At 42.6% G+C, this 25,973-nt stretch overlaps 1 protein-coding gene across 1 annotated transcript in view; it reads left to right on the plus strand.

The window, feature by feature from the left end:
• The window catches only part of LOC129821163 (NEDD8-conjugating enzyme UBE2F), an 89,978-nt gene that overhangs the window by 45,727 nt on the left and 18,278 nt on the right, over positions 1–25,973 (plus strand). Inside the window, exons 5-7 of the mRNA XM_055878508.1 lie at positions 6,703–6,770; positions 8,849–8,919; positions 9,473–9,530. Coding sequence (XP_055734483.1) covers positions 6,703–6,770; positions 8,849–8,919; positions 9,473–9,530 — 197 coding nt within the window. The remainder of the gene's footprint in view (positions 1–6,702; positions 6,771–8,848; positions 8,920–9,472; positions 9,531–25,973) is intronic.

A 25,973-nucleotide genomic window follows, 5' to 3' on the forward strand; every position in this document is an offset into this window, starting at 1 on the left:
GTTTAACAATTTTTTGGTTACTACATAATTCCATGTGTTATTTCATAGTTTTGATGTCTTCATTATTATTCTAAAATGTAGAAAATAGTACAAATAAAGAAAAACCCTTGAATGAGTTGGTGTGTCCAAACTTTTGACTGGTACTGTGTTTGCATTGACTGGTATTTCCATCAATGAATAGGCTAAAAAGTATTGTTTCGCAATGGGATTTTTTCTTCTCCCAGGCATTTGGCCGGGGGAAGTTTTATGTATTGGCTTTTCAAAAAAAAAAAAAAAAAAAAAAAAACATCTGACAAAAGCTGGCTATTACCGGCTAACGGAAACCCTTGCAGGAGAAATGACCATGCTGGTCATTTTTGAACATCTTGGCCATGTTCTGTTATAATCTCCACCCGGCACAGCCAGAAGAGGACTGGGCACCCCTCATAGCCTGGTTCCTCTCTATGTTTCTTCCTAGGTTTTGGCCTAGGGAGTTTTTCCTAGCCATCGTGCTTCTACACCGCTTGCTGTTTGGGGTTTTAGGCTGGGTTTCTGTACAGCACTTTGAGATATCAGCTGATGTACGAAGGGCTATACAAGTACATTTGATTTCATTTTGATTTCATTTAATCTGATCATGTTGCAGGTAGCATAGAGAAATGTTTTCAACTGATATTTAATCGCATGGTACAATAATAAATACAATTAATTGATTATTGAATTTTATCGGTGGACACAGCTTTGTAAAACCAAAACATATAGTGCCTTCAAAGTATTCCTTGCCTTTCTTCCACATTTTGTTACGTTACAGCCTTATTCTAAAATTGATTGATTAATAATTATTAATCAGACCAGAGAATCTTGTTTCTCATGGTCTAAGAGGTGCCTTTTGGCAAACTCCAAGAAGCTGTCCTGTGCCTTTTACTGAGTGGCGGCTTCTGTCTATACACTGCCATAAAAGGCCTGATTGGTGGAGTGCTGCAGAGATGGTTATCCTTCTGGAAGGTTCTCTCATCGCCACAGAGGAACTACAGCTCTGTCAGAGTGACCATCGGGTGCTTGGTTACCTCCCTGATCAAGGCCCCCTATTGCTCAGTTTGGACAGGCGGCCGGCTCTAGGATGAGTCTTGGTGGTTCCAAACTTCTTCTATTTAAGAATGATGGAGGCCACTGTGTTCTTGGGGACCTTCAACACTGCAGAAATGTTTTGGTACCCTTCCCCAGATCTGTGCCTCAACACAATGCTGTCTCGGAGCTTTACGGACAATTCCTTCAACCTCATGGCTTGTTTTTTGCTTTGACATGCACTGTCAACTGTGGGACCTTTTTATATAGACAGGTGTGTGTCTTTCCAAATCATGTCCAATCAATTGAATTTACCGCAGGTGGACTCCAATCAAGTTGTAGAAACATCTCAAGGTTGATCAATGGAAACAGGATGCCCCTGAGCTCACTTTCGAGTCTCATCAAAGGGTCTGAATACTTATGTAAATAAGGTGTTTGTGATCAGAGTCAGTAAAAAGATTTGAACTTCCCATCACTAGACTGATTATTTCACAAACTTGAATCTACATTTAGTGCTGTTTATAGTTAAGTGCCCTAGTAGTTACATAATGCTTTTACAAATCCTGAGTCCATCCACACTAGCTATTTGACTTGGTTAAGGAGATTGAATAGGATCTTAAACGCTTACATCTTGCAATTCATATGATATGTTACGAATTTGTAACAGCATTTTCAGGGACCTGTTTTGACTAGTGAGCGCTAATTTCAAAACTACTGACTGAAATTATACAAAACCTTTTATAATGCATCTTTAAGCTGCCGCATGGGTAAATCAAAATGCTAGCCAGTACTTGCAACCCTGCCCCAAGTGGAGTTAGTAGTTATTTTGAATATCCCCAAAAAACTCTCAAATAAATTGCAACAAAAGGGTGGCATTTTGAGTTTGGGGTGTTAAAAATAATTTATCGATAGGCTTTTGTCTCTGACAATGCTGCCATACCTGCCTGCCCAACATGAATATTAGACTAGACCTATATCTCCTTTGTAATGTTAATATTAGGCTACTCTTTATTGTAATATTATATGTTTAGGAGATTTAGCCTCTCACCAACTTGCTGTGTGGATAGTTCCTCTGGAATGATCTTTCAGTAGTCCACAAGATAAATTAGTTCTTCAACGGCCTCAGTATCAGTCATTTCCTCTCAACAGCTGTTGCTCTATGCAGCCTGTTGCAATATCTAGCTATTTTTAAACCGGAAGAATATGATTGCTCTGGATAGTTAGTCTTGTCCCTGGCCTAACCCCTGATGGAAAGACTGATAATCCTTGTGCCCACCATTACTAATTCATCCTATTTTACTATTAGCCACAAGACGGTTTCTCTCCGTTTACACACGTCCATAAGGAATAAAGGCCCTTTGTGTCGCCTGATTAGGTACCGCACTGTCACTAAAGTTAGTGCATTCAGGAATTATTCAGACCCCTTGACTTTTTCCATATTTTGTTACGTTACAGCCTTATTCTAAAATGTATTACATACATTTTTTTCCTCATCATGCAATACCCCATAATGACATTGTGAAAACAGGTTTTCAGAATTGTATGCAAATTGTGCAAAAACAGATACCTTATTTACATAAGTATCCAGACCCTTTGCTATGAGACTCTTAATTGAGCTGCGGTGCATCCTGTTTCCATTGATCATCCTTGATGTTTCTACAACTTGATTGGAGTCCACCTGTGGTAAATTCAATTGATTGGACATGATTTGGAAAGACACACACCTGTCTATATAAAAGGTCCCACAGTTGACAGTGCATGTCAGAGCAAAAACCAAGCCACGATGTCAAAGGAATTGTCCGTAGAGCTCCGAGGCAGGATTGTGTCGTGGCACAGATCTGGGGAATGGTATCAAAACACCTCTGCAGCATTGAAGGTCCCCAAGAACACAGTGACCTCCATCATTCTTAAATGGAAGAAGTTTGGAACCACCAAGACTCTGGCCAGGCGGCCAGCTCTAGGAAAACTGAGCAATCGGGGGAGAAGGGCCTTGATCAGGGAGGTAACCAAGAACCCGATGGGCACTCTGAAGGAGCTCCAGAGTTCCTCTGTGGCGATGAGGGAACCTTCCAGAAGGATAACCATCTCTGCAGCACTCCACCAATCAGGCCTTTTATAGTAGTGTATAGACAGAAGCCGACACTCAGTAAAAGGCACAGGACAGCTTCTTGGAGTTTGCCAAAAGGCACCTCTTAGACCATGAGAAACAAGATTCTCTGGTCTGATGAAAGCAAGATTAAACTCTTTTGCCTGAATGCCAAGTGTCAAGTCTGGAGAAAACCTGGCACCATCCCTACGGTGAAGCATTTTGGTGGCAGCATGCTATGGGGGTGTTTTTCAGTGGCAGGGACTGGGAGACTAGTCAGGATCGAGGGGAAAGATGAAAGTAGCAAAGTACAGAAAGATCCTTGATGAAAACCTGCTCCAGAGTACTCAGGACCTCAGACTGGGGCGAAGGTTGAACTTCCACAGGACAACGACCCTAAACACACAGCCAGGACAACGCAGGAGTAGCTTCGGGATATGTCTCAATGTCCTTGAGTGGGCCAACCAGAGCCCGGACTTGAACCCATTTGATCATCTCTGGAGATACGTGAAAATAGCTGTGCAGCAACACTCCCAATCCAACCTGACAGAGCTTGAGAGGATCTGCAGAGAAGAATGGGAGAAACTCCCCAAATATACAGCTTATAGCGTCATACCCAAGAAGACTCAAGGCTGTAATCGCTGACAAAGATGCTTCAACAAAGTACTGAGTAAAGGTTCTGAATACTTATGTAAATGTGATATTTCAGGGGTTTTGTATAAATTTTCTACATTTTCTAAAAACATGTTTTTGCTTTTTAATTATGGGGTGTTGTGTGTGTGTAGATTGAGAGAAAATACACAATTTAATCCATTTTAGAATAAGGCTCTAACAAAATTTGGAAAACTTGAAGCGGTCTTAATACTTTCCGAATGCACTATATATCTAGCTTGTGACAGTAGGTGGGTGGTTTGTCCTCGACCTCCTAGTGGACAGAGAGCATTGTGGGTCAAATCTGGAACGTCTTGGGTGTTGTTTTTCCATTATGTTATAGTCAGACTGGCTGGCACTAATCTCAGCTGCTTGTCAAACACGGACATAATCTGAAGATGATATACCTGGGCCATGGTATGAGCCTGCACTGCTATACCATTCATGGTCCGAATCCACACTTTAGCCTACTTCAAACCTAGGCTAGATTTCTGCCTCGTAAAACATTTATTCAGAAGTACTTTGGGTGACACTTTTTTTACTCTTCTAAATGCTCACTCACGGTGCTCAAAAACGGTGTAATAATTTACCTGTTCTACTTAACGCACAGAGATCCTCATCTGGTAGGTGAGGCTAAGCGTCCTGTTCTGACTACCCAAAGAAACATGGTTTGTGAGATAGGAGCCCTAACACTTCCTTCAGTGAGAACCCTCTGCAGTTATTAGGACGCAGTAGGCATGGAGAGAGCAGAGCAAAGATCACAGTATTATTATCCCCTGGCCTGCGTCTATGCCATCCTCGTTCTCACAGCATTTTGTATGTCATTATTCAACCCTGTGCCAAATAGGCGTATGAGAATATTGTCCTAAATCTGCAAGGGAAATGCAGACATCACACCCTAAAGGCCAGGAATTGGATTGGCTTTTTAACCTCTGTGAGATGACTGAGAAAATATGCTGGAAGATGTAGCTTGGTGTAAAGGTAAGGACTGGTTCTTTACCCAGTCCTATCTGTACACCTCTATGTTCTCGCCATGTTAAAATAGTGTGTGGAATTCAATCTCTCCATCAAACTTGAGCTGTGTGAAGATGTCTGATTGGTGTGGGGACTGGAGAAAGTGGGATTACGCCAGATAGAAGACCGCCCCCCAATAGCCTACCTCTGTGAGGTGAGCAGGAGGGAAAACGTCGGAAAGGTGTGTGTTTGCCTGTGCGTGCATGCGTGCTGCGAGAGACTAGATTGGCTTTCAGCTAGACTTTAGAGCAGGGTCCTTTATGCTCCACAGGCTCAGTAGACAGCCTATTCTCCTGATAGTGGGCCAGGCTGTAGAAATGTAATAGGCTTCGGGGGCTGATCGCTCGTTCAGGACATCCGATCCCTCTGGTTCTGCTGCACCCACCCTACATCTCAGTGAAATGGGTTTGAAGGAGCAGGGCCAACGTTATCAAGGCTGTGGAATACCTGGACATGGAAAAGTTATGGCATTCAATGTTCACAAAGATGATTCAGCGCTCTGTGAAATGCAACAGTGTTGGTTGGTTTTATTTTATATCAAGCAAGTCCCTCTCTCTGTAGTTGCTTATATAAGGAATCGGACTAATACCAAAAATGCCAAAAATGTAAGAGCATTTCACAACATCCAAGTGCTAAGTGTCATTAAAAAAGCTCTTGTTATTTACAATCTTTGACTGCATGGAATCTTCAGTGGAGGCATCTGGTAGGCTTCTACTGATGTGTGGGAGTGTCATCTGGAAAGGAACATGGCCCTGGACCCCGTTCACTTCTGGCATCTTTGCTGTGCCATTTGTGCACTCTGCACTTTATTACCCCTTGTACCCATGTGCCAGTGCAGCTGGAGGAGGGCTCTCTGTAGCCGTCATGCCAGCAGCACACTGGCTACTTCCGCCAGGAGATGGCCTGGCGATGCAGCGGTTTCTTTTTGGCTCGGACTCCCCAGTCAGTGTTTCTGCTCTCTACGCCTACTCTGGCTCTGACTCATCAGCCATACTTTGGTGATAAGGGTGATTTCACAGTGCCTCAAGTTGTTTGTGAACCAGCCAACCTCCATATCCCACAGAAATTGCATGGAAATCTGCCTTAACCTGAAATTCTGGGGCAATTATAGCTTTTTAGGAAACTGTTTAGGTTGAGAAACCAAGTTTCCAGGTTCGAAGATGTTCCATTGGTCGATGCTTTATTACCCAGGTAGATTGCTCTGTTATTTCACAATTATTTATTTATACTCTAAGGTTGTACACATTCTAAAAGCCATATAGCCTAGCCAGTGTTTGTGTGCGGTGTGAGCCTGCGCATGCGTGCACTAATAATAGGCTGCACAACATATTAAAAGTCGTTAAAGCAAGCAGCTAATATTTAAGGGCTTAGGATGTGTTTAACAGAGCAGAACCTGTGTTTTCTCAGAAGGGTTCCAATGCTGATTCGTAATGAGTGTGTCTGGTGTCAAGCTGCTGCTAATTAGACCTAGCAGTCCGTTTCCTTCCGCCTAGGTCGGATTAGGGTTAGGGAGGGAGGGAACAGCTCTGGTCTTATAGCCATCTCTCAATCACAGGCCTCAATCATCATGGCTCAGGATCACACAGGATTTTATTGGACGTCATCCCAATTATTGATCTCTAAGACAACCCTGTACGCTGGAGACAGTGCCTAGAGAACAGCTCATTACTGGGACATGGTTGCTCAACCAGTGCGTTAGACTAGAGTGACTTGAGCCTGGCCCCGCCATCAAACCTTCCTGCTGATAGACATCACAGGTCCCCCAGGAGACTGCTGGGAATTCCACCGGCTAAACTCCTGCTGCTCACTGTCTCTCTCTCTTCTTCTTTCTCTCTCGTTCTCTCTTTCTCGTTCTCTCTCTTTGTCTCTCTCTCACTCCCTCTTTCTCTCGCTCTCTTCATCTGCAGATGAAGGCTACTATCAGAGTGGAAAATTCCAGTTTGAAGTAAACGTCCCTGAAGCTTACAACATGGTGGTAAGTAGTCCTGTCATGTCTCATTAGAAATGGTGTGTTTATGTGTTTGTGCGTGCGTGGTGTGGGGTCCGATGGAGGTGCTAATGAACACTGAGAACAGGTGATGAGGGATGCAGAGGACTCGTCATTTAGTGGTTTCCATTTCCATGGCTAATTCTTAGTTTTATATATTTTTTGAATGTTGGTGGAACTTAATTGGAAACCGTGTGATGTGGTTCCGTTCACTGGCTTAATATTTATATGGTGCGCCTGGATTATTAAGAACTGACCAGATAAAAATAAAACTCACTCACACCAGAGGCCGTACAATCATACAGTCCACCTAAATTAGAACAGCTCAGGGTCATGATTTAGGAAATCCTTCCGATCCTCCCTCCCATTTGAATGTCCCCATGGCCAACACATACCAGGGTGTGTCTGTGTCTGAAATGGCACCCTATTCCCGACATAGTGCACCACCTTTGAGCAGAGCCCTTGTCAATAGGGTTCTCTTTTGGATTTAACCCAGAAGTTCTGTGGAGATAAAACCCTGGTGCTGTGCAGCACTGTGGGTAATTTACACTCTCCCAGTTTGCCTCCCGTCCACAGCTCCATCAGGAGAAAGTGAGTACAGGTCCTCTCGGTAAACAGCCTGCCGTGGAATTGGAGGTGGCAGGGATGCAGGGTGAGTTACAGCCCAACACAGAACAGTCTCAGCCTTTAGTTTTCCCTCCATCCCGCCATTCTCTTCCTTGTTTATATGCCACCCATTCATCCTGGATGCCGTTTTATCTCACCTCCACACTGCTCGTCTTAATACACACACGCACACACTCCTGTGTGTCATCAGGAACAGTCCAGGCGTTGAATTTACAGCCTATTTCTTCCAAAACCTTACGCTCTGTGCTTTACAGCCTGTTCCTACCGAAGACCTTACACTTTGTGCTTTATCTTAATGGTGAATTTACAGCCTGTTTATACAAAGATGTTGTGCTCTGTGCCTTATCTTAATGCAGGCTAATTAGACAGGCAGTAAAGGCTTTGTATGGATTTACCAGCCTTTTTATGAGAGCTAATAAACGGCCTGAAAGAGACTCGTAAAGAACATGAGTTTTTTTTTAGGCCTAGCCCCTAGATACTCAACACATCTGACCATTATAGCAAACTGGGCTTTCAATTTTGGTTATCTCAATTCCATTTTGGGACTTCAGACAAAACGTTTGCACTGCACATCAACTGGTCACTGGTCAACTGGTCACTTTTTCATGAATCTTTCCCTATCTAGTTCACCTTCGTTAGAGAATGGGCAAAGGCTGCTTTAGGGAAAAGTAGTTGCTTAAAGTTCCCGAGACTCTTGCCTTTCTCACAGGATTGACAACCTAACATATGATAAACAAAAACAAGATGGAGCAAAAGTTGTGATTTAGCAAGTTGTTTCATTCAATGTCTCTTATGGAATATATCGTTGTGCACGGTAAAAAAAAAAGAGGCAAGATTTGGGAAATTGACTGGAGCAGGGAGTGGTATTTTAAGAAAAGTCAAGTCCAATGTGAGTCTTAACACTTCCAAAGTGTTGTCCTCTTATCAAATTGCCTAGGACTCTGTCTTCTAGAGACCTCTTTGATGAACTATTGCAGACTAATGCTTCTATTTCTCTCTATACTGTGTGTATAACGATGTATTTTTCTCTCACAGTGCCACCCTCTTCTCATAGTTTTGAGGAGCACTAATGAGGTCTAAGGCTGACATATGATCAAATAAACAATGTTAAAGAAGAAGACACTGCTTTTTTTGTGGCGTTTGTCTTGTTTGTTTTTGTTTTCATGTTTGGTTCAGTCTGGGGGAGAAAATATACAAGGGTTTCTTTTGAAGAACCTCCGCACCATATGAAAGTATGTCTCCTCCTGAGCTATGCTGTGCTTTGTATCTTGGTTTGTTGGTTTGTGGAGGTTGGTTTTCCTCAGGCAAACCTATGTGTTCCATACTGTCCCAATCAAACCTTGTGATAAAATGTGTCTTAACCTCTTCCTCAGGCTCAAGAGAGAGCTGGCTGGTGGACGAGATTAATCCTAATCTGTCCCATGTTTCTACCCCCCCAGCCTCCCAAAGTGAAATGTCAGACCAGAATATGGCACCCCAACATCGCTGAGACGGGGGAGATCTGTTTGAGGTAATGAACTCTTTCTCACATTGCCAAACACTGATAGGCTATTCATCATCTGTGTGTATTTAAAGGATGGCGATTCAGAAGTGGACTACATGAACAGATTCCAATGTGTGGTTAGTGGACACGGGAGCCCCAGCAGTGGTCAAGCTGTATTTTTGTGTGTGTGAGATATATATGCTGGGGCTGGAGAGAGGAAAACATTTACAGGCAGAATTGATGTCTGACTAGTCTCTAGTTATTCTCAGAACCTTGGAGAGCAGCTAATGACCATACAACAAGAGTGCTGCTGTAAAAATACATCTCTTTATGATAACACACTGACATCTAGTCATCAGCACATGAAAGGTCAAGAAAAGCAGATGTTTTAAGATGCCTGGCTGGCTGACTTTCATTTGGGATGTCCAATCATTTATTGAGCAATAAATATCACAGGTGAGAATGTCATGGGGGAACATGTCTGACTTTAGTAGTAGGCTATTTTTATATTATGATTTGCCCCCAGGATTTCCGACGTGATGATGGAGATTTTGATTTCTTCTGGTTTCTATTTTCCCAGTTTGTTGCGGGAGCACTCTATCGACGGCACTGGCTGGGCCCCTACGAGAACATTAAAGGTGAGTCGCTTATCACTTTAACACAAGCACCTAAAGCTCAGACTGATATCAGTGACCATCTTAATGAACCTCTGTGGTCCCAACGCCCCCGCTCTTAAACTAGTAGTGGATCTTTAAAGCACCGTTCACCCTCCTACCCCTGCTCTGAGTGGGAGATGGATACTGCTGCAGGGGGAGGAGAACATGGCAGCCCTAGTCTAAAAGGAGCTTTGTACGTCATAAAAGTATGCATAGAGTGGAAATTGCCATTCAATGTGGAAGTAGCGATTGCGAAGCGCTTTCAAAATCCCTTACCTGCTCCTTAAGGTTCTTTCTAAGATCTCAACAAGCACAGTGTGTTCTGTAAACTAAGCATAAACCATGCCACTCTATTTCCCGACGGTCTCATCTCTGCTACTGAAAGAACAGTCTTCTCTTGAAAGGAGGGCACTTTCAATTGTGTGAGAGTTTAATGCCATCAGCCCTATCTTCCGGTTGGTAGACGGCAGAACTGAGAATGTAGGATAAATCTCACTCGGTTTGACCTGGTGAACTTTGCTACGCCTTGTGTTATTGAACCAAAGAAACTGTGATTTCTCTGAACGAGGCCCCATTCATTCTACTCTGTGGTGGTGGTCTGCTGCTAACAGGTATTGTCATGTATTGCTCCTGAGGGAGTTGGCTCACTATGAAGCAGGGCTCCTTGCTTGAAAATCCCAATGGTTTTCCTTTGATAAATGGCACGTGCTTGACCCGAGAGCCATGGTGTTGAACAATGTGCTATGCATTGAACTTGCTTTGCAATTCCAGATAGATTTAAGATCCCTTGTCAAAAAGTCATTGGGTGTTTCAAATTCCAAACCTAGGCCTATTAAAGATGTGTTAAATCTTTTCATATGACTTATGACCAGCACATACCATCGTTTTTTTTTTTAGGAGCGTTCCTTTTGCATCTTAATGGTAATATTCTAATGTATTTGCAGACAGGAGACATGAAGTGACTATGAAGTCAACCCCGAGGCCTTGATTGTGTCTCACTGGTGTTTCTCTTATCAGAAGCCACTGTGAGTCACAACCCAACCCATCTCTCTGCGTAACGCCTACGTCACATCTTCCGTCTCCTCTCTTCCCCTTTGACACACTGAGATACAGTACCGCTTGAATGGATTCAGTTTGTAGTGTCACAGCCACTCGATTTAGGCCCTGAGCTCAAAACTATTGATTCAATTGACGGCGAGGAAGATGATTTGACACTGAAAGGCGACAGTATGTTATTGTTGTGCGGTTGCTCGTCTCCTAGACGTCACAGTTTAGCGCGCACACACACACACACACACACACACACACACACACACACACACACACACACACACACACACACACACACACACACGGACACACACACACACACGGACACACACACACACACGGACACACACACACACACGGAAACACACACACGGAAACACACACACGGACACACACACACGGACACACACACACGGACACACACACACGGACACACACACACGGACACACACACACGGACACACACACACGGACACACACACACGGACACACACACACGGACACACACACACGGACACACACACACGGAAACACACACACACACGGAAACACACACACACACGGACACACACACACACACACGGACACACACACACACACACGGAAACACACACACGGAAACACAGGTACAAGCACACACGCACATTCTCCCTGGCTCGCTCATCATCTTCTGTTTCCGTGATTCAGGTGTAGTTAACAGCTCTGATATCCCCATGACTTCCTCCTCAGGTGGTTCCCTGGCTAACTAACGTCTTACTTAGCTACCGATGACACCCACAGCCAGCCAGGGTCATTTACTGCATGATGACTGTATCAAAAGCCATTACTGTGGCATGTTTCAAATTCTTATGATATAAAGTTATTCTCATTAGCCTGACTCGGTTCGTTTTTATGCTGTGATAACATCCAGCATAAACTCCAAGTCTAGATAATGTGTATAAGAATGATTGGACCTGACTTGAGGAAGTGATGTACATCTACCAACAGTACAGTAACTATTAGAGAGAATAGGATGCACTGGAGTAATACTAACTGTCAGTTCTGAGGAAAAGATTGGAATCATTAGTCTTTAGGAGGAGGTGATTTAACAGTCAGTACCTAAAGTGATGGCCATGGTCTGTTTCCTTGCCTGTTCAGGCTCTTTCTACTGGACACCTGTGATTTTGCGTGTCAGTTAGCCAGCCTAGTATTGAGGTAATCTGCTGCTGTACAAGGTCTGCGTTCCAAATGGCACCCTATTCCTTATATAGTGCGCTACTTTTGACCAGGGCCTATATGGCCTATAGCGCTCAAAAAGTACTGCAATATATAGGGAATAGGGTGCCATTTGTGACGTAGCCTACTTACTATTGGCAGTAGCGGGACCGTTGCCGTGTCTGTTGCCGTGTCTGAATACCCATTCTTGTGTTCTAAATAGTAGGCTTTTTGGGTATGAAAAAAATTGAGCTTTCTTTATGCAATGAACAACTTCTCTGATAGAAAACGTCCTATGTGGCATCGATATTAGTCAGAAACATTTATTCTACTGTCAAAACATGTACTACAAAGTGTAAATGGGATCATTTTTGTCACAAGGTCAGTCTCGTCCATAACAGAGTTTTGTGAGTTTGTCATGACTTGAGGGTTGGGTTTTGATTTCGACAACGCCCACTAACACAAGAGACACAGCTGTGGTCAATACACTCTATCCATCCTACCGCAGAACACAGACAGCGAGAGAGACTTCCCAGCAGCAGTTCAGACATAGTGCCATTTTAGAAAGTATTCAGACCCCTTTACTTCTTCCACATTTGGTTTTGTTACAGGTTGAATTTTAAATAGATTAAATTCAGATTTTTGTGTCACTGGCCTACACACAGTACTCCATAATGTCAAAGTGGAATTATGTTTTTTACAAATTTTTATTAATTCAAAATAAAATGCTGGAATGTCTTGAATCAATAAATATTCAACCTCTTTGTTATGGCAAGCCTAAATACATTCAGGAGTAAAAATGTGCCTAACCAGTCATATAATAAGTTGCATGGACTCTTTATGCAATAATAGTGTTTAACCTGTATTTTTTATGACTACTTCATCTCTCTACCCCACACATACAATTACCTGTAATGTCCCTTAGTTGAGCAGTGAATACAGAGAGACTCATCCATGCTTTTATTACAAGCAAAATTGACTACTGTAATGCTCTGCTGTCTGGTCTACCCAAGAAAGCCATTAGTCAACTGCAAAACATACAGAATGCTGCAGCACGGGTACTGACCAAGACCAGAAGGAGAGCACACATTACACCGGTTTTAAGGTCTCTGCACTGGCTGCCTGTGAGGTTTGGAATCATTTTAAGATTGTTCTATTGGTTTTAAGTTATGGAACCAGTAGGTTCCTCTGGCATTGGCCTTTTAACTATCCCAAAGCCTAGGACCATGATGCAGGCTTAAGTTATTATGCCCTCAGCCTCTGGAATAGCCTGCCAGAGAAACTGAGGGGGGCTGAAACTGTAGGCATATTTAAGTGATCTTAAAACACACCTTTTTAGCTTTGCTTTTCCTTGGGGTGCTTTTTAGTTGTTCAGTTTGTCATTCTTTTGTTTTTTAGCTTATGTTTGTTGTGTAGAAAATATTTCTGCTTTTATTTTCTCATTTTTTTATTTATTTGTTTTGTCTGTAAAGCAGTCTTCTAAAGCAAAATTGTGTTGCATTCAATGTCTGAAATGTGCTGTATAAATAAAGCTTGATTTGATTTCAAACACAGATTTTACCTCAAAGACCAGGGAGGTTTCCCAATGCCTCACAAAGAAGGGTGCCTATTGGTAGATGGGATGACATTAAATATCCCTTGAGCATGGTGAAGTTATTAATTACAGTTTGGATGGTGTATCAATACACCCAGTCACAACAAAGATGGACTATTTGCCTGCCCCCCCCCCCCCCCCTTTACACCGCTGCTACTCTCTGTTATCATTTATGCATAGTCACTTTAATAACTCAACCTACATGTACATATTACCTCAATTAACCAATGCCCACCGCACATTGACTCTGTACCGGTACCCCCCTGTATATAGTCTCGCTATTGTTATTTTACTGCTGCTCTTTAATTACTTGCTACTTTTATTTCTTACTCTTATCCATATTTTTTTTGAACTGCATTGTTGTTTAGGGGCTCGTAAGTAAGCATTTCACTGTAAGGTAACCTGTTGTATTCGGCGCATGTGACTAATAACATTTTATTTGAACAAAGATGCAGTCGTCCTTCCTAACATAGTTGACGGAGAGGAAGGAAACCACTCAGAGATTTCACCATGAGGCCAATGGTGACTTTAAAACAGTCAAGAGTTGAATGGCTGTGATAGGAGAACACTGAGGATGGATCATCAACATTGTAGTTACTCCATAATACTAATCTAAATGACAGAGTGAAAAGAAGGAAGCCTGTTCAGAATAAAAACATATTCCAAAACATGCATCCTGTTTGCAACAAGGCACAAAAGTAATACTGCAAACAATGTGGCAAGGCAAATTACCGTTTTGTCCTGAATACAAAGTGTACAACACATTACTGAGTACCACTCTCCATATTTTCAAGCATAGTGGTGGCTACATCATATTGTGTGTGATTGTAACCGTTAAGGACTGGGGAGTCTTTCAGGATAATAATAAACTTAATGGAGCTAACCCGGTTGTCTGCTTTCCACCAGACTGGGAGATGAATTGACCTTTCAACAGGACAATAATGTGACTCTACATGTAAATTTGGTGTGCAAATTACATTGCGGTGCTAAGTAATCTCCGCCAGCAAATGCTATTTGTGTGTCTGAGCCATCAGCTGCCAGTAGCTGGCCCATCGGATCAATCTCTCTATTAGCTACCAGTAACTGGCCCATAGGAACAAGCTCTCTATTAGCTACCAGTAGCTGGCCCATAGGAACAAGCTCTCTATTAGCTACCAGTAGCTGGCCCATAGGAACAAGCTCTCTATTAACTACCAGTAGCTGGCCCATCGGATCAAGCTCTCTATTAGCTACCAGTAACTGGCCCATAGGAACAAGCTCTCTATTAGCTACCAGTACGTGGCCCATAGGAACAAGCTCTCTATTAATTACCAGTACGTGGCCCATAGGAACAAGCTCTCTATTAGCTACCAGTAGTTGGCCCATAGGAACAAGCTGTCTATTAGCTGCCAGTAGCTGGCCCATAGGATCAAGCTGTCTATTAGCTGCCAGTAGCTGGCCCATAGGATCAAGCTGTCTATTAGCTGCCAGTAAGAGGATTCAGGAGGGCTCTGGATCAATGAGCTAGACAGTCCCTCAGCACCTAAGGTGTTGGCAGCTATAATAGATTTCGGTCTATCTCAATCTCGCGCGCTCTCGCTTTCTGTCTTTCTCACAGGGTACACAGACCAAGATGAGAAGGAACTATCCTAGTCCTTTATGTTCCAAAGCTCCTACTCTTGTAAATCATGCGAGTCTATTTAAATGCTGGGAAAGCATTTTGTTAGTCTGCATAGAGTTTCAACTTTGCCTGTGCATATGTTGTTGCGAGTCTCTGACAATGTTGTGTTTATTAGATTGTCCCCTCAAAATATTACAGAACAAAATGTCAGTGAGACTGGGTGAGTGTGATCAGCCTGCGATATTAGCTAGATGAAAATAACAGGGACGCAATGCTTTGCTCCTTTCAAATCTTAAATCTTTCAGGTTCAGCCCCCCTCAAGATATTTTTTGGCTCAAAATATCCCAACACAAAATGTCACAGCGAGACTGGACGAGTGTAATCACCCTCTGAGATTAGCTAGATGAAAATACAAGAGACGCAATGCAAGCTGCTTTCCAATCAAATATCTTCAATGTGACATAGTTCAGACGATGTCACCCCAAAGTCACACAACACGTGAAAGACCGTGCAGTCAAAGTATTCAGACACCTTGACTTTTTCCACATTTCTTTACGTTACAGCCTTCTAAAATGTTTTAAATAAATGTTTTTTTTCTCATCAATCTACAGACAATACCATAATGACAAAGCGAAAACAGGTTTTTAGAAATGTGTTTTATTTACATAAGTATTCAGACCCTGTTGCTATTGTGCTCAGGGGCATCATCTTTGAGATGTTTCTACAACCTGATTGGATTCCACCTGTCTATATAAGGTCCCACAGTTGACAGTGCATGTCAGAGCAAAAACCAAGCCATGAGGTCGAAGGAATTATCCGTAGAGCTCCGAGATGACAAGATTGTGTTGAGGCACAGATCTGGGGAAGGGTACCAAAACATTTCTACAGCTTTGAAGGTCCCCAAGAACACAGTGGCCTCCATAATTCTTAAATGGAAGAAGTTTGGAACCACCGAGACTCTTCCTAGAGCTGGCTTCCTGGCAAAACTGAGCAATTGTGGGAAAAAGGGCTTTAGTCTGGGAGGTGATCAAGATACCCAATGGTCACTCTGATAGAGCTCCAGAGTTCCTCTGTGGAGATGGGAGAACCTTCCTGAAGGACAACCATCTCTGCAGCACTCCACCAATCAGGCCTTTATGGTAGAGTGGCCAGACGGAAGCCACTCCTCAGCATATGACACATGACGACAAGATTCTCTGGTCGGATGAAACCAATATTGAACTCTATGGCCTGAATGCCAAGTGTCTCGTCTGGAAGAAACCTGGCACCATCCCTACTGTGAAGCATGGTGATGGCAGCATCATGCTGTGGGGATGTTTTTTCAACGGCAGGGACTGGGAAACTAGTCAGTATCGAGGGAAAGATGAACGGAGCAAAGTACAGAGAGATCCTTGATGAACACCTGCTCCAGAGCGCTCAGGACCTTCTCCTGGGGCGAAGGTTCACCTTCCAACAGGACAACGACCCGAAGCACACAGCCAAGACAACGCAGTGGCTTCGGAACAAGACTCAATGTCATTGAGTGGCCCAGCCAGAGCCCTGACTTGTACCCGATCTAACATCTCTGGAGAGACCTGAAAATGGCTGTGCAGCGACGCTCCCCATCCAACCTGACAGAGCTTGAGGGAATCTGCAGAGAAGAATGGGAGAAACTCCCCAAATACAGGTGTGCCAAGCTCATAGCGTCATACCCAGGAAGATCTGGGGCTGTTATCGCTGTCAAAGGTGCTTCAACAAAGTACTGAGTAAAGGGGTGGAATACTTATTTAAATGTTATATATATATATATATAGTTTTTGCTTTGTCATTATGGAGTATTGTGTGTAGATTAATGAGGGAAAAATAAGATTTAATCCATTTTAGAATAAGGATGTAATAAAATGTGGGAAAAGTCAAGGGGTCTGAATACTTTGAGTGCGCTGCATCCCCTGCGCCATTCAAAACTTTAATTCCACGTTTCCTAAAGGCTTTTCATCCAATTGACCCATCGGTCTGTGCACCGGTGACCCATGGCGGTGACCCAAGGCGGTGACCCATGGCCAATCAATTGATTCAATCAGTGGAGAGAATAACTCCAGCCTCTGAAAGTCTTCCCTCAAACACAAGGCTATCAACAGAGTTATCCGTTTTTGTATCCTAGAGCGATGAGGAAGTCTGGATTTCCTTTCCTGTCCTCTTCCCTCCTTTTCTCTGTCCAGTCTTCCGTCTGTGACAAACAGTACAGGCCAAAACATTAGTCATGTTGGCACTATGCCATTTTCATTATTTTTCCATTAAACGTCTCATCAGAGGCATGTAAAATTTGAAATGCACATTTGAGGTGTTTTTTTTCTCCAATTTATGCCTCATCAATATAGGATGAGTCAAATTATTTGGGTATGAGTTTTAAAAGTGAGATTTACACTGGATAGTTACTTTAAGGCAGAGCTTAAAGATTTCTTAAACCTGTTCACAGACTATTGGCTGTGCTCTGCAGACCACAGTTCCTAACCTTGCACGATTACAGACAGACAAATAGCCCATGGTTCTATCTGCAGGTGTAATTAATTCCAGTGTTCCTGTCCTTCGATGGCCCCAGGATCTGCTGGCCACTTAGCCTCCTGCTTAATCAGTGTATTACCTAGGGGTGTGAACATTTAAACTGAATTGGGATCTTTAACTTTTAAAGAAAAATCTCTAACCGAAAATAACTTTATTTGTGTATTTTTTTTTTTTTACACAATTAAAATCACAGTTTGGTAATCACAAATCTACAACTAACAGGTCCAGATCATCATCATAAAGGGGAGAATTTTTTTTTAAACAATTTTATTTTATTTACCTTTTTTATTTAACTAGTTAAGAACAAATTGTTATTTTCAATGACGGCCTAGGAACAGTGGGTTAACTGCCTTGTTCAGGGGCAGAACGACAGATTTTCACCTTGTCAGCTCGGGGATTCAATCTTGCAACCTTTCGGTTACTAGTCCAATACTCTAACCACTAGGCTACCTGCCGCCCAAACGCAACAACGCTGTAATGGTAGGAGGAGATATGCATATTTCAAATGATTTTCCATGGATATAAAGCGCTCTCACGTTACATATCTTTAACAATAATAATGGCAGAGAGTGAGACAGGGAAGTGACTGCAGCGATGACCTGTATGGCAATACTTAGAACTTAAATGAAAAGGTGGTGAAATGCAAACTTTGCGAGGTGGAATTGAGCTACAGTGGTAGCTTATCCATCTGAAAGGGAGGCACCATGGGACCCAAACCATTGCTGGCAGCAGCGCAGGCCCCCCCCAACAGCAGACGTTAGACAGGCTTTTCACACAAACAAGTGCGATAAGGGATGGCGTGAGAATCACAGCGCTGATTACTGAAATTATTGCAGTTGATGTGGAGCCATTGTCAATGGTAGAGCATGTCGGCTTCAATGGGCGCTGATGGCATATCTAGAACCAGACTACAAGATGCTACGTGATGTCCCGGGTGGAGAAATTGTACTATGATTGGTCTGCAAGTACAAAGTGCGAGCTCTCAAACACCGTACGTGGCGTTAACAGATTGTTGGACGTCTATGAACACGCTGTCATACATCACTGCAACGAGCCATCACATTAATGAGAAGTGGGACATGAAGTCCCATGTACTGAACATGGAGAGGCAGCAGAGAACCCAAAAGCATCATTAATCACCATCGTTGCTGAGTGGATGGGGGGCAGCAGCAAGGTGAACCCTGTTTGGTAGCCACGACTGCAGAAGATTGAACTGCATCACGTCCTAGCGGTCATACTCAGGACCATATCTGCATTGTGAATTCACATGGCATTTTATGATTTATCGTTTTAACCCCCAAACATCAATGTCCACGCGGAAATCTAATCGCCATAATAAATCAATCCCTATAATGATATGTTTTTTGCATTGAATGCAACGCGCTTACGCGTCGGCAGTGAAAGGTGACCGAGCTAGAATGGTGTTTGTCAGACCATGAGGCATCCCGAAAATAGGTCTTATCACAAAATCGTCTGTAGCATCTGAATGGTTTGGCCTACAAAATATTACGATCCCTCTATTGACCCCTCTATGGGCGAGACTCTCACAAACACAAATGTTTTTAGCAGTTTTTGCTCTACGACCCCCACAAGCGTCTTGGGACTCGGTACAGCTGATCTGCCAACTTCTGTCTATAGCATCCGAACAGTTTGGTCAACACACTAATATGACCCCTTTGTGGAAAGGTGAGAGAGACTCTCAAACACGTACATGTCGATTGTTTTGCGCTAGAACGCCCACAGGCCTCTGTCGAAAGAGTGTGCAAAGCTGTCATCAAGACCAAGGGTGGCTACTTTGAAGAATCTAAAATCAAAAATATATTTTGATTTTTTTTTAACACTTTATGGTTACTACATGATTCCAAATGTGTTATTTCATAGTTTTGATGTCTTCATCATTATTCTACAATGTAGAAAATTGTACAAATAAAGAAAAACCCTTGAATGAGTAGGTGTGTCCAAACTGTTTTTAACTTCAAGGGATCTTAAAATTCCAAATCAAATAGAAAAATGATCTTTGGTATGACCTTCTTAAAACAATTCCATATAGCTTAGTATAACCCCCCATCCCCCTGCTTAGACAATGCTTAAAGTCTTATGAGTTAAACAGGAAAACAATGGCAGTTTAAATGTTAAGACAAATTGTACATTTGTCACATCCCTAGTTATTGACAGGCTAATATCCTCCGTCCCTTGTCGATGAGCACTGAGTGCATGAGAGGACTGCACCTGACTGTTTTAACCGCTGTGGGGGGGTAGAGGGGGTGCTGGATGACACACACACACACACACACACACACACTCACTAACACTGTCTTGTTGGGTAGATTAATCCAAGCAAGTGCTGTTTTGGAACATCCAGGTTACCAGATTTTGTATAATAAAGCCCCCAGACTGTTCATCCATACAGTACATCCTAACCCTAGCCTTGGGTGCACTGTTGGGAGTTTATACCTCTGTTGAGCTCCTTGCTATCTCCCTCTGTCCAGCACTTTTCCCTGCTACTCTCTGCACCACTCTCCCAGCATCCTACTGTCCCCTGCCAATCTATACAGTATGGATCACTAGCCCTCTCTCTGAACCTTTTGTCTACTTTGAGATTTGACTTTGTTCTGTGACCCGGAACTCAAACGTCTAATGACAGACTAGGGTAAAATGTTTTCCTCTGATTAATCCAGCCTACACACTGTAAAGAGAGTAGGGTGTGTGTGAGAGGGTCTTGATTGTGTTTGGGTGAGAGTTTTACCCTAGACCACCGCCTTGTACTCCCCCTCATATGTGTGCCAAAGAATGATGAGAAATTGATTTCACTAGAGCGACATACATTTTATCAGGTAGTTACAGTAGACAGAAGTGTATATTGTTACTTTGCAGTTCTACCAGGTTGCTTTAAATGAAGATAAACTAAATCTAGAAAGAGCAGGTAAAAAAACTGGAAGCTTTTTTTGTATTGTAGAAGTTGGCCCAGGGCATTCTCTATGATAAGTGTGTTGTGTTGTGGAGAGGGTGACACTGTCTCTCTTCGCTGTCACCTCTCCTGTGCAGCACAGCTCCAACCCACGCAGCTACTGTCACCTTTCCCCTCCTCGACCAGGCAGCTCACAAACACACACACAGTGCCTTCCGAAAGTATTCATACCCCTTGACTTATTCCACATTATGTTACAGCCTGAATTCAAAATAGATTAAATATGTTTTTCTCACCCATTTACACACAATACCCCACAATGACAAAGTAAAAACATGTTTTTAGAAATGTTTGTACATTTATAGAAAATGAAATACAGACTTATCTCATTTACATAAGTAATTAATCCCCTGAGTAATTTCTTTGCAGAAGCACCTTAGGTGGCTTTTAGTGGTCTTCGTATGTTTGTCTCAGCTTTGCGCATCCATATTTGGGGATTTTTTTCTCATTATTCCTTGCAGATTTTCTCAAGCTCTGTTAAAGTAGATGGTGAGCTGCGGGGAACAGCAATCTTCAAGTCTTTCCATGGATTTTCAATGGGATTCAAGTCTAGGCTTGGTCTGGGCCGCTCAAGAACTTTCTTGTTCTGAAGCCATTCTAGCGTTGTTTTGGCTGTATGTTTGGGGTCTTTATCCTCTTGGAATGTAAATCTTGGGCCCAGTCTATCATTTGTACTCAAGCAGCTTCTCATCAAGGATTTGCCTGCATTTAGCTCCATTCATTGCTACCTCTATCCTGACCAATCTCCGAGTCCCTGCCTCTGAAAAGCATCCCCCATAGCATGATGCTGCCACCACCATGCTTCACGGTAGGGATGGTGTTTGACAGGTAATGAGCTGTGTCTGTTTTTTTTTTTATCCAGATATATAGCGCTTTGCATTCAGGCCAAAGAGTTAAATTTTTCTCTCATCAGACCACGTAACCTTTTGCCTTATAGTCAAAGTCTTTCACGTGCCTTATTGCAAACTCCTGATGTACTGTCGTGCCTTTTTTCTCAGGACTGGCTTCCGTCTGGCCACTCTCCAATAAAGCCCAGGGGCCGGATTCACAAAACATTACTTACGAAAAAACGTAAGAAGTTCATAAGAGTTCATAAATGCAATTCCTCAATGTTCTTAGGAATTCGTAGTTTTCTTAGGAACTTCGGAAATATCTTATGTGGCATTGACATTAGTGACGTGCTTGAAACCAATAAATAACCCTATGTGACAGGGATGATTTGGTTATTTTGTTATTTTTCACACATTATAGCCATATCATATCATTTATAGCTATATCAAAAATGGATAACCAAGATAAGATTTTGAAGTGATGGTGGAGGAAATAGCAGCAAGGAAAAGGTTGCTGTTGGGGAGACTTGATAACTGCGGGGTCACTGCAGAGACCAAAAAGAAAGGATGGGTGTGAGTTGCAGAGTCTGTCTCTGTCATCGGGTATGGCAAGGGACAGTGACGCCGTAAAAAAGAAGTGGTCCGACATTAAGTCGGCTGCTAAGAAGGGAGCTGAGAGACCATGTGGACCAGCTGGAGGAGAAGGTGATGTCCATCATGGCAATGGTGGTAGAGGGACTGCGCAATTGCTAAGTTAGTTAGATGCGTTAGCTAGCTGACGTGTGAAAACATTATAGCCAAAATAGCTAACGACGTTAACGTTAGCCAAGTTTTTCTTTGCAAATTGACTAGATAGCACTAGCTATTTAACACTTCTAGAATATTGTAATATATTGTTAATTACTAGCTATCGAGATCATTTGTGTTCTTGCTGTATTTAAATATCCGGTAACCAACTGTGTCTGTGGCACAAGTCGAAAACTTTCATGGTTGCAAAAGTATCCATTCATCTCAAGACAAGGGTTTAGTTGTCCTAAAGTTAAGGACATTTCCAAGAAGAAATCCTAAAGCATTATTTTTAAGAATCCCTTTTCTTAACTTTTTTCTTAGGATGAAAGTTAGGAAAAACCTTGACATTTACAATAACTTTATTTAGAAATAGCAACTTTGCTTAACTTTCTTAACTATAGACTTAAGAAAAAATGGCAGTTAAGAAGACATTTTTTCTTAAGAAGGTTTTGTGAATCCGGCCCCAGATTGGTAAAGAGCTGTGGAGTTTGTTGACCTTCTGGCAGTTTCTCCCATCTCAGCCAAGGAACTCTGTAGTTCTGTCAGTGGTCATTGGCTTCTTGATCACCTCCCTGTTCAAGGTCCTTCTTGCCTGGTTGCTCAGTTTGGCCTTACAGCCAGGTCTAGGCAGGTCTGTGTAGTTACATATTTTTTACATTTCGTAATGATGGAGACCACTGTGCTCTTGGAAACCTTCAACACTATAAATTGTTTTATACCCTTCCCTCAGATCTATGGACAGTTCCTTGGATGTCATGGTATAGTTTCTGCTCTGTCACGCACTGTCAGCTGTGTGAGCTTGTATAGGTTTTTCTCATGTCCAAACAATTGAATTGGCCACCAGTGGACTCAAATCAAGTTGTAGTGACATATCAAGGATGATAAAAAGAAAATTGGAGGCACCTGTGCTCAATTCGGAGTATCATAGCATAAGAGTGTGAATACTTAAGTACAGTGCTTTCGAAAAGTATTCAGACCCCTTGACTTTTTACACATTTTGTTACGTTACAGCCTTATTCTGAAATAAATTCAGTTGTTTTTTCCCCTCGATCTACACACAATACCAAATCAAGACAAAGCAAAAACAGTTTAACATAACAAACTGATGTCACGTTTACATAAGTATGCCGACCCTTTACTCAGTACTTTGTTGAATCACTTTTGGATGTGGAGCGTCGCTGAACAGCAATTTTCAGGTCTCTCAGAGATGTTTGATAAGATTCAAGTCCGGGCTCTGGCTGGGCCAATCAAGGACATTGAGTCTTGTCCCGAAGCCACCGCATTGTCTTGGTTGTGTTCTTAGGGTCGTTGGTGAACCTTGGCCCTTGTCTGAGGTCCTGAGTGCTCTGGTGCAGTTTTTCATCAAGGATCTCTCTGTACTTTGCTCTGTTCATCTTCCCCTCGATTGTGACTAGTCTCCCAGTCCCTGTCACTGAAAAACATCCCCACAGCATGATGCTGCCACCGTACGGATGGTGCCAGATTTCCTCCAAACATGACGCTTGGAATTCAGGCCAAAGAGTTCAATCTTGGTTTCATCAGACCAGAAAATCTTGTTTCTCATGGTCAGAGTCCTATAGGTGCCTTTTGGCAAGCTCCAAGTGGGCTGTCATGTGTGTTTTACTGAGGAGTGGCTTCCGTTTCGCCACTCTACCATAAAGTCCTGATTTGGTGGAGTGCTGCAGAGATGGTTGTCCTTCTAGAAGGTTCTACCATTTCCACATAGGAACTTTGGAGCTCTGTCAGAGTGACCATCGGGTTATTGGTCACCTCCCTGACCAAGGCCCTTCTCCCCCGATTGCTCAGTTTGGCCGGGCAGCCAGCTCTAGGAAGAGTCTTGGTGGTTCCAAACTTCTTCCATTTAAGAATGATGCATACCACTGTGTTCTTGGACTTTCAACACTTTTTTTGGTACCCTTCCCCAGATCTGTGCCACGACACAATCCTGTCTCGGAGCTCTACGGACAATTCCTTCGATTTCGTGGCTTAGTTTTTGCTCTGACATGCACTGTCAACCGTGGGACCTTATATAGACAGGTGTGTGCCTTTCCAAATCATGTCCAATCAATTGGATTTACCACAGGTGGACTCCAATCAAGTTGTGGAAACATCTCAAGGATGATCAATGGAAACAGGATGCAACTGAGCTCAATTTAAAGTCTCATAGGAAAGGGTCTGAATACTTATGAAAGTAAGGTTTTTTTAAATTTTGTGTACAGTTGAAGTCGGAAGTTTACATACACTTAGGTTGCAGTCATTAAAACCAATTTTTTTCAATCACTCCACAAATTTCTTGTTAACAATCTATAGTTTTGTCAAGTCAGTTAGGACATCTACTTTGTGCATGACACAAGTAATTTTTCCAACAATTGTTTACATACAGATTATTTCACTTGTAATTCACTATTACAATTCCAGTGGGTCAGAAGTTTACATATACTAAGTTGACTGTGCCTTTTTAAACAGCTTGGGAAATTCCAGAAAATTGTCATGGCTTTAGAAGCTTCTGATAGGATAATTGACATAATTTGAGTCAATTGGAGTTGTACCTGTGGATGTATTTCAAGGCCTACATTCAAACTCAGTGCCTCTTTGCTTGACATCATGGGAAAATCAAAAGAAATCAGCCAAGACCCCAGAAAAAATTGTAGACCTCCACTAATCTGGTTCATCCTTGAGAGCAATTTCCAAACGCCTGAAAGTACAATGTTCATCTGTACAAACAATAGTACACAAGTATAAACATCATGGGACCACGCAGCCATCATACCGCTCAGGAAGGAGACGCCGTCTGTCTCCTAGAGATGAACGTACTTTGGTGCAAAAAGTGCAAATCAATCCCAGAACAGCAGCAAAGGACCTTGTGGAGATGCTGGAGGAAACAGGTACAAAAGTATTATTATCCACAGTAAAACGAGTCCTATATCAACATAAACTGAAAGGCCGCCGCTCAGCAAGGAAGACGACACTGCTCCAAAACCAGCCAGACTACGGTTCTCAACTACACATGGGTACAAAGATAGTACTTTTTTGAGAAATGTCCTCTGGTCTGATGAAACAAAAATAGAATTGTTTGGCCATAATGACCATCGTTATGCGTGGAGGAAAAAGGGGGATGCTTGCAAGCCGAAGAACACCATCCCAACCATGAAGCACGGGGGTGGCAGCATCACGTTGTGGGGGTGATTTGCTGCAGGAGATACTGGTGTACTTCACAAAATAGATGACATCGTGAGGTAGGAAAATTGTGGATAAATTGAAGCAACATCTCAAGACATCAGTCAGGAAGTTAATGCTTTGTTGCAAATGGGTCTTCCAAATGGACAATGACCCCAAGCATACTTCCAAAGTTGTGGCAAAATGGCTTAAGGACAACAAAGTCAAGGTATTGGAGTGGCCATCACAAAGCCCTGACCTCAGTCATATAGGAAATTTGTGGCAAAACTGATAAAGCATGTGCGAGCAAGGAGGCCTATAAACCTGGCTCAGTTACACCAGCTCTGTCAGGAGTAATCAGCCACAATTCACCCAACTTATTGTGGGAATCTTGTGGAAGGCTACCCAAATATTTGACCCAAGTTAAACAATTTTAAAGGCAATGCTACCCAATACTAATTGAGTGTAAGTAAACTTCTGACCCACTGGGAATGTGATGAAATAAATCAAAACTGAAATAAATCATTCTCCTATTATTCTGACATTTCACATTCTTAAAATAAAGTGGTGATCCTAACTGACCTAAAACGGGGAATTTTTACTAGGATTAAATGTCAGGAATTGTGAAAAACTGAGTTTAAATGTATTTGGCTAAGGTGTATGTAAACTTCCGACTTCATCTGTACATTTGTAAAAATGTCAA

This window comes from Salvelinus fontinalis, chromosome 23 (assembly GCF_029448725.1).
Source record: "Salvelinus fontinalis isolate EN_2023a chromosome 23, ASM2944872v1, whole genome shotgun sequence".
NCBI classification, from domain to species: Eukaryota; Metazoa; Chordata; class Actinopteri; order Salmoniformes; family Salmonidae; genus Salvelinus; species Salvelinus fontinalis.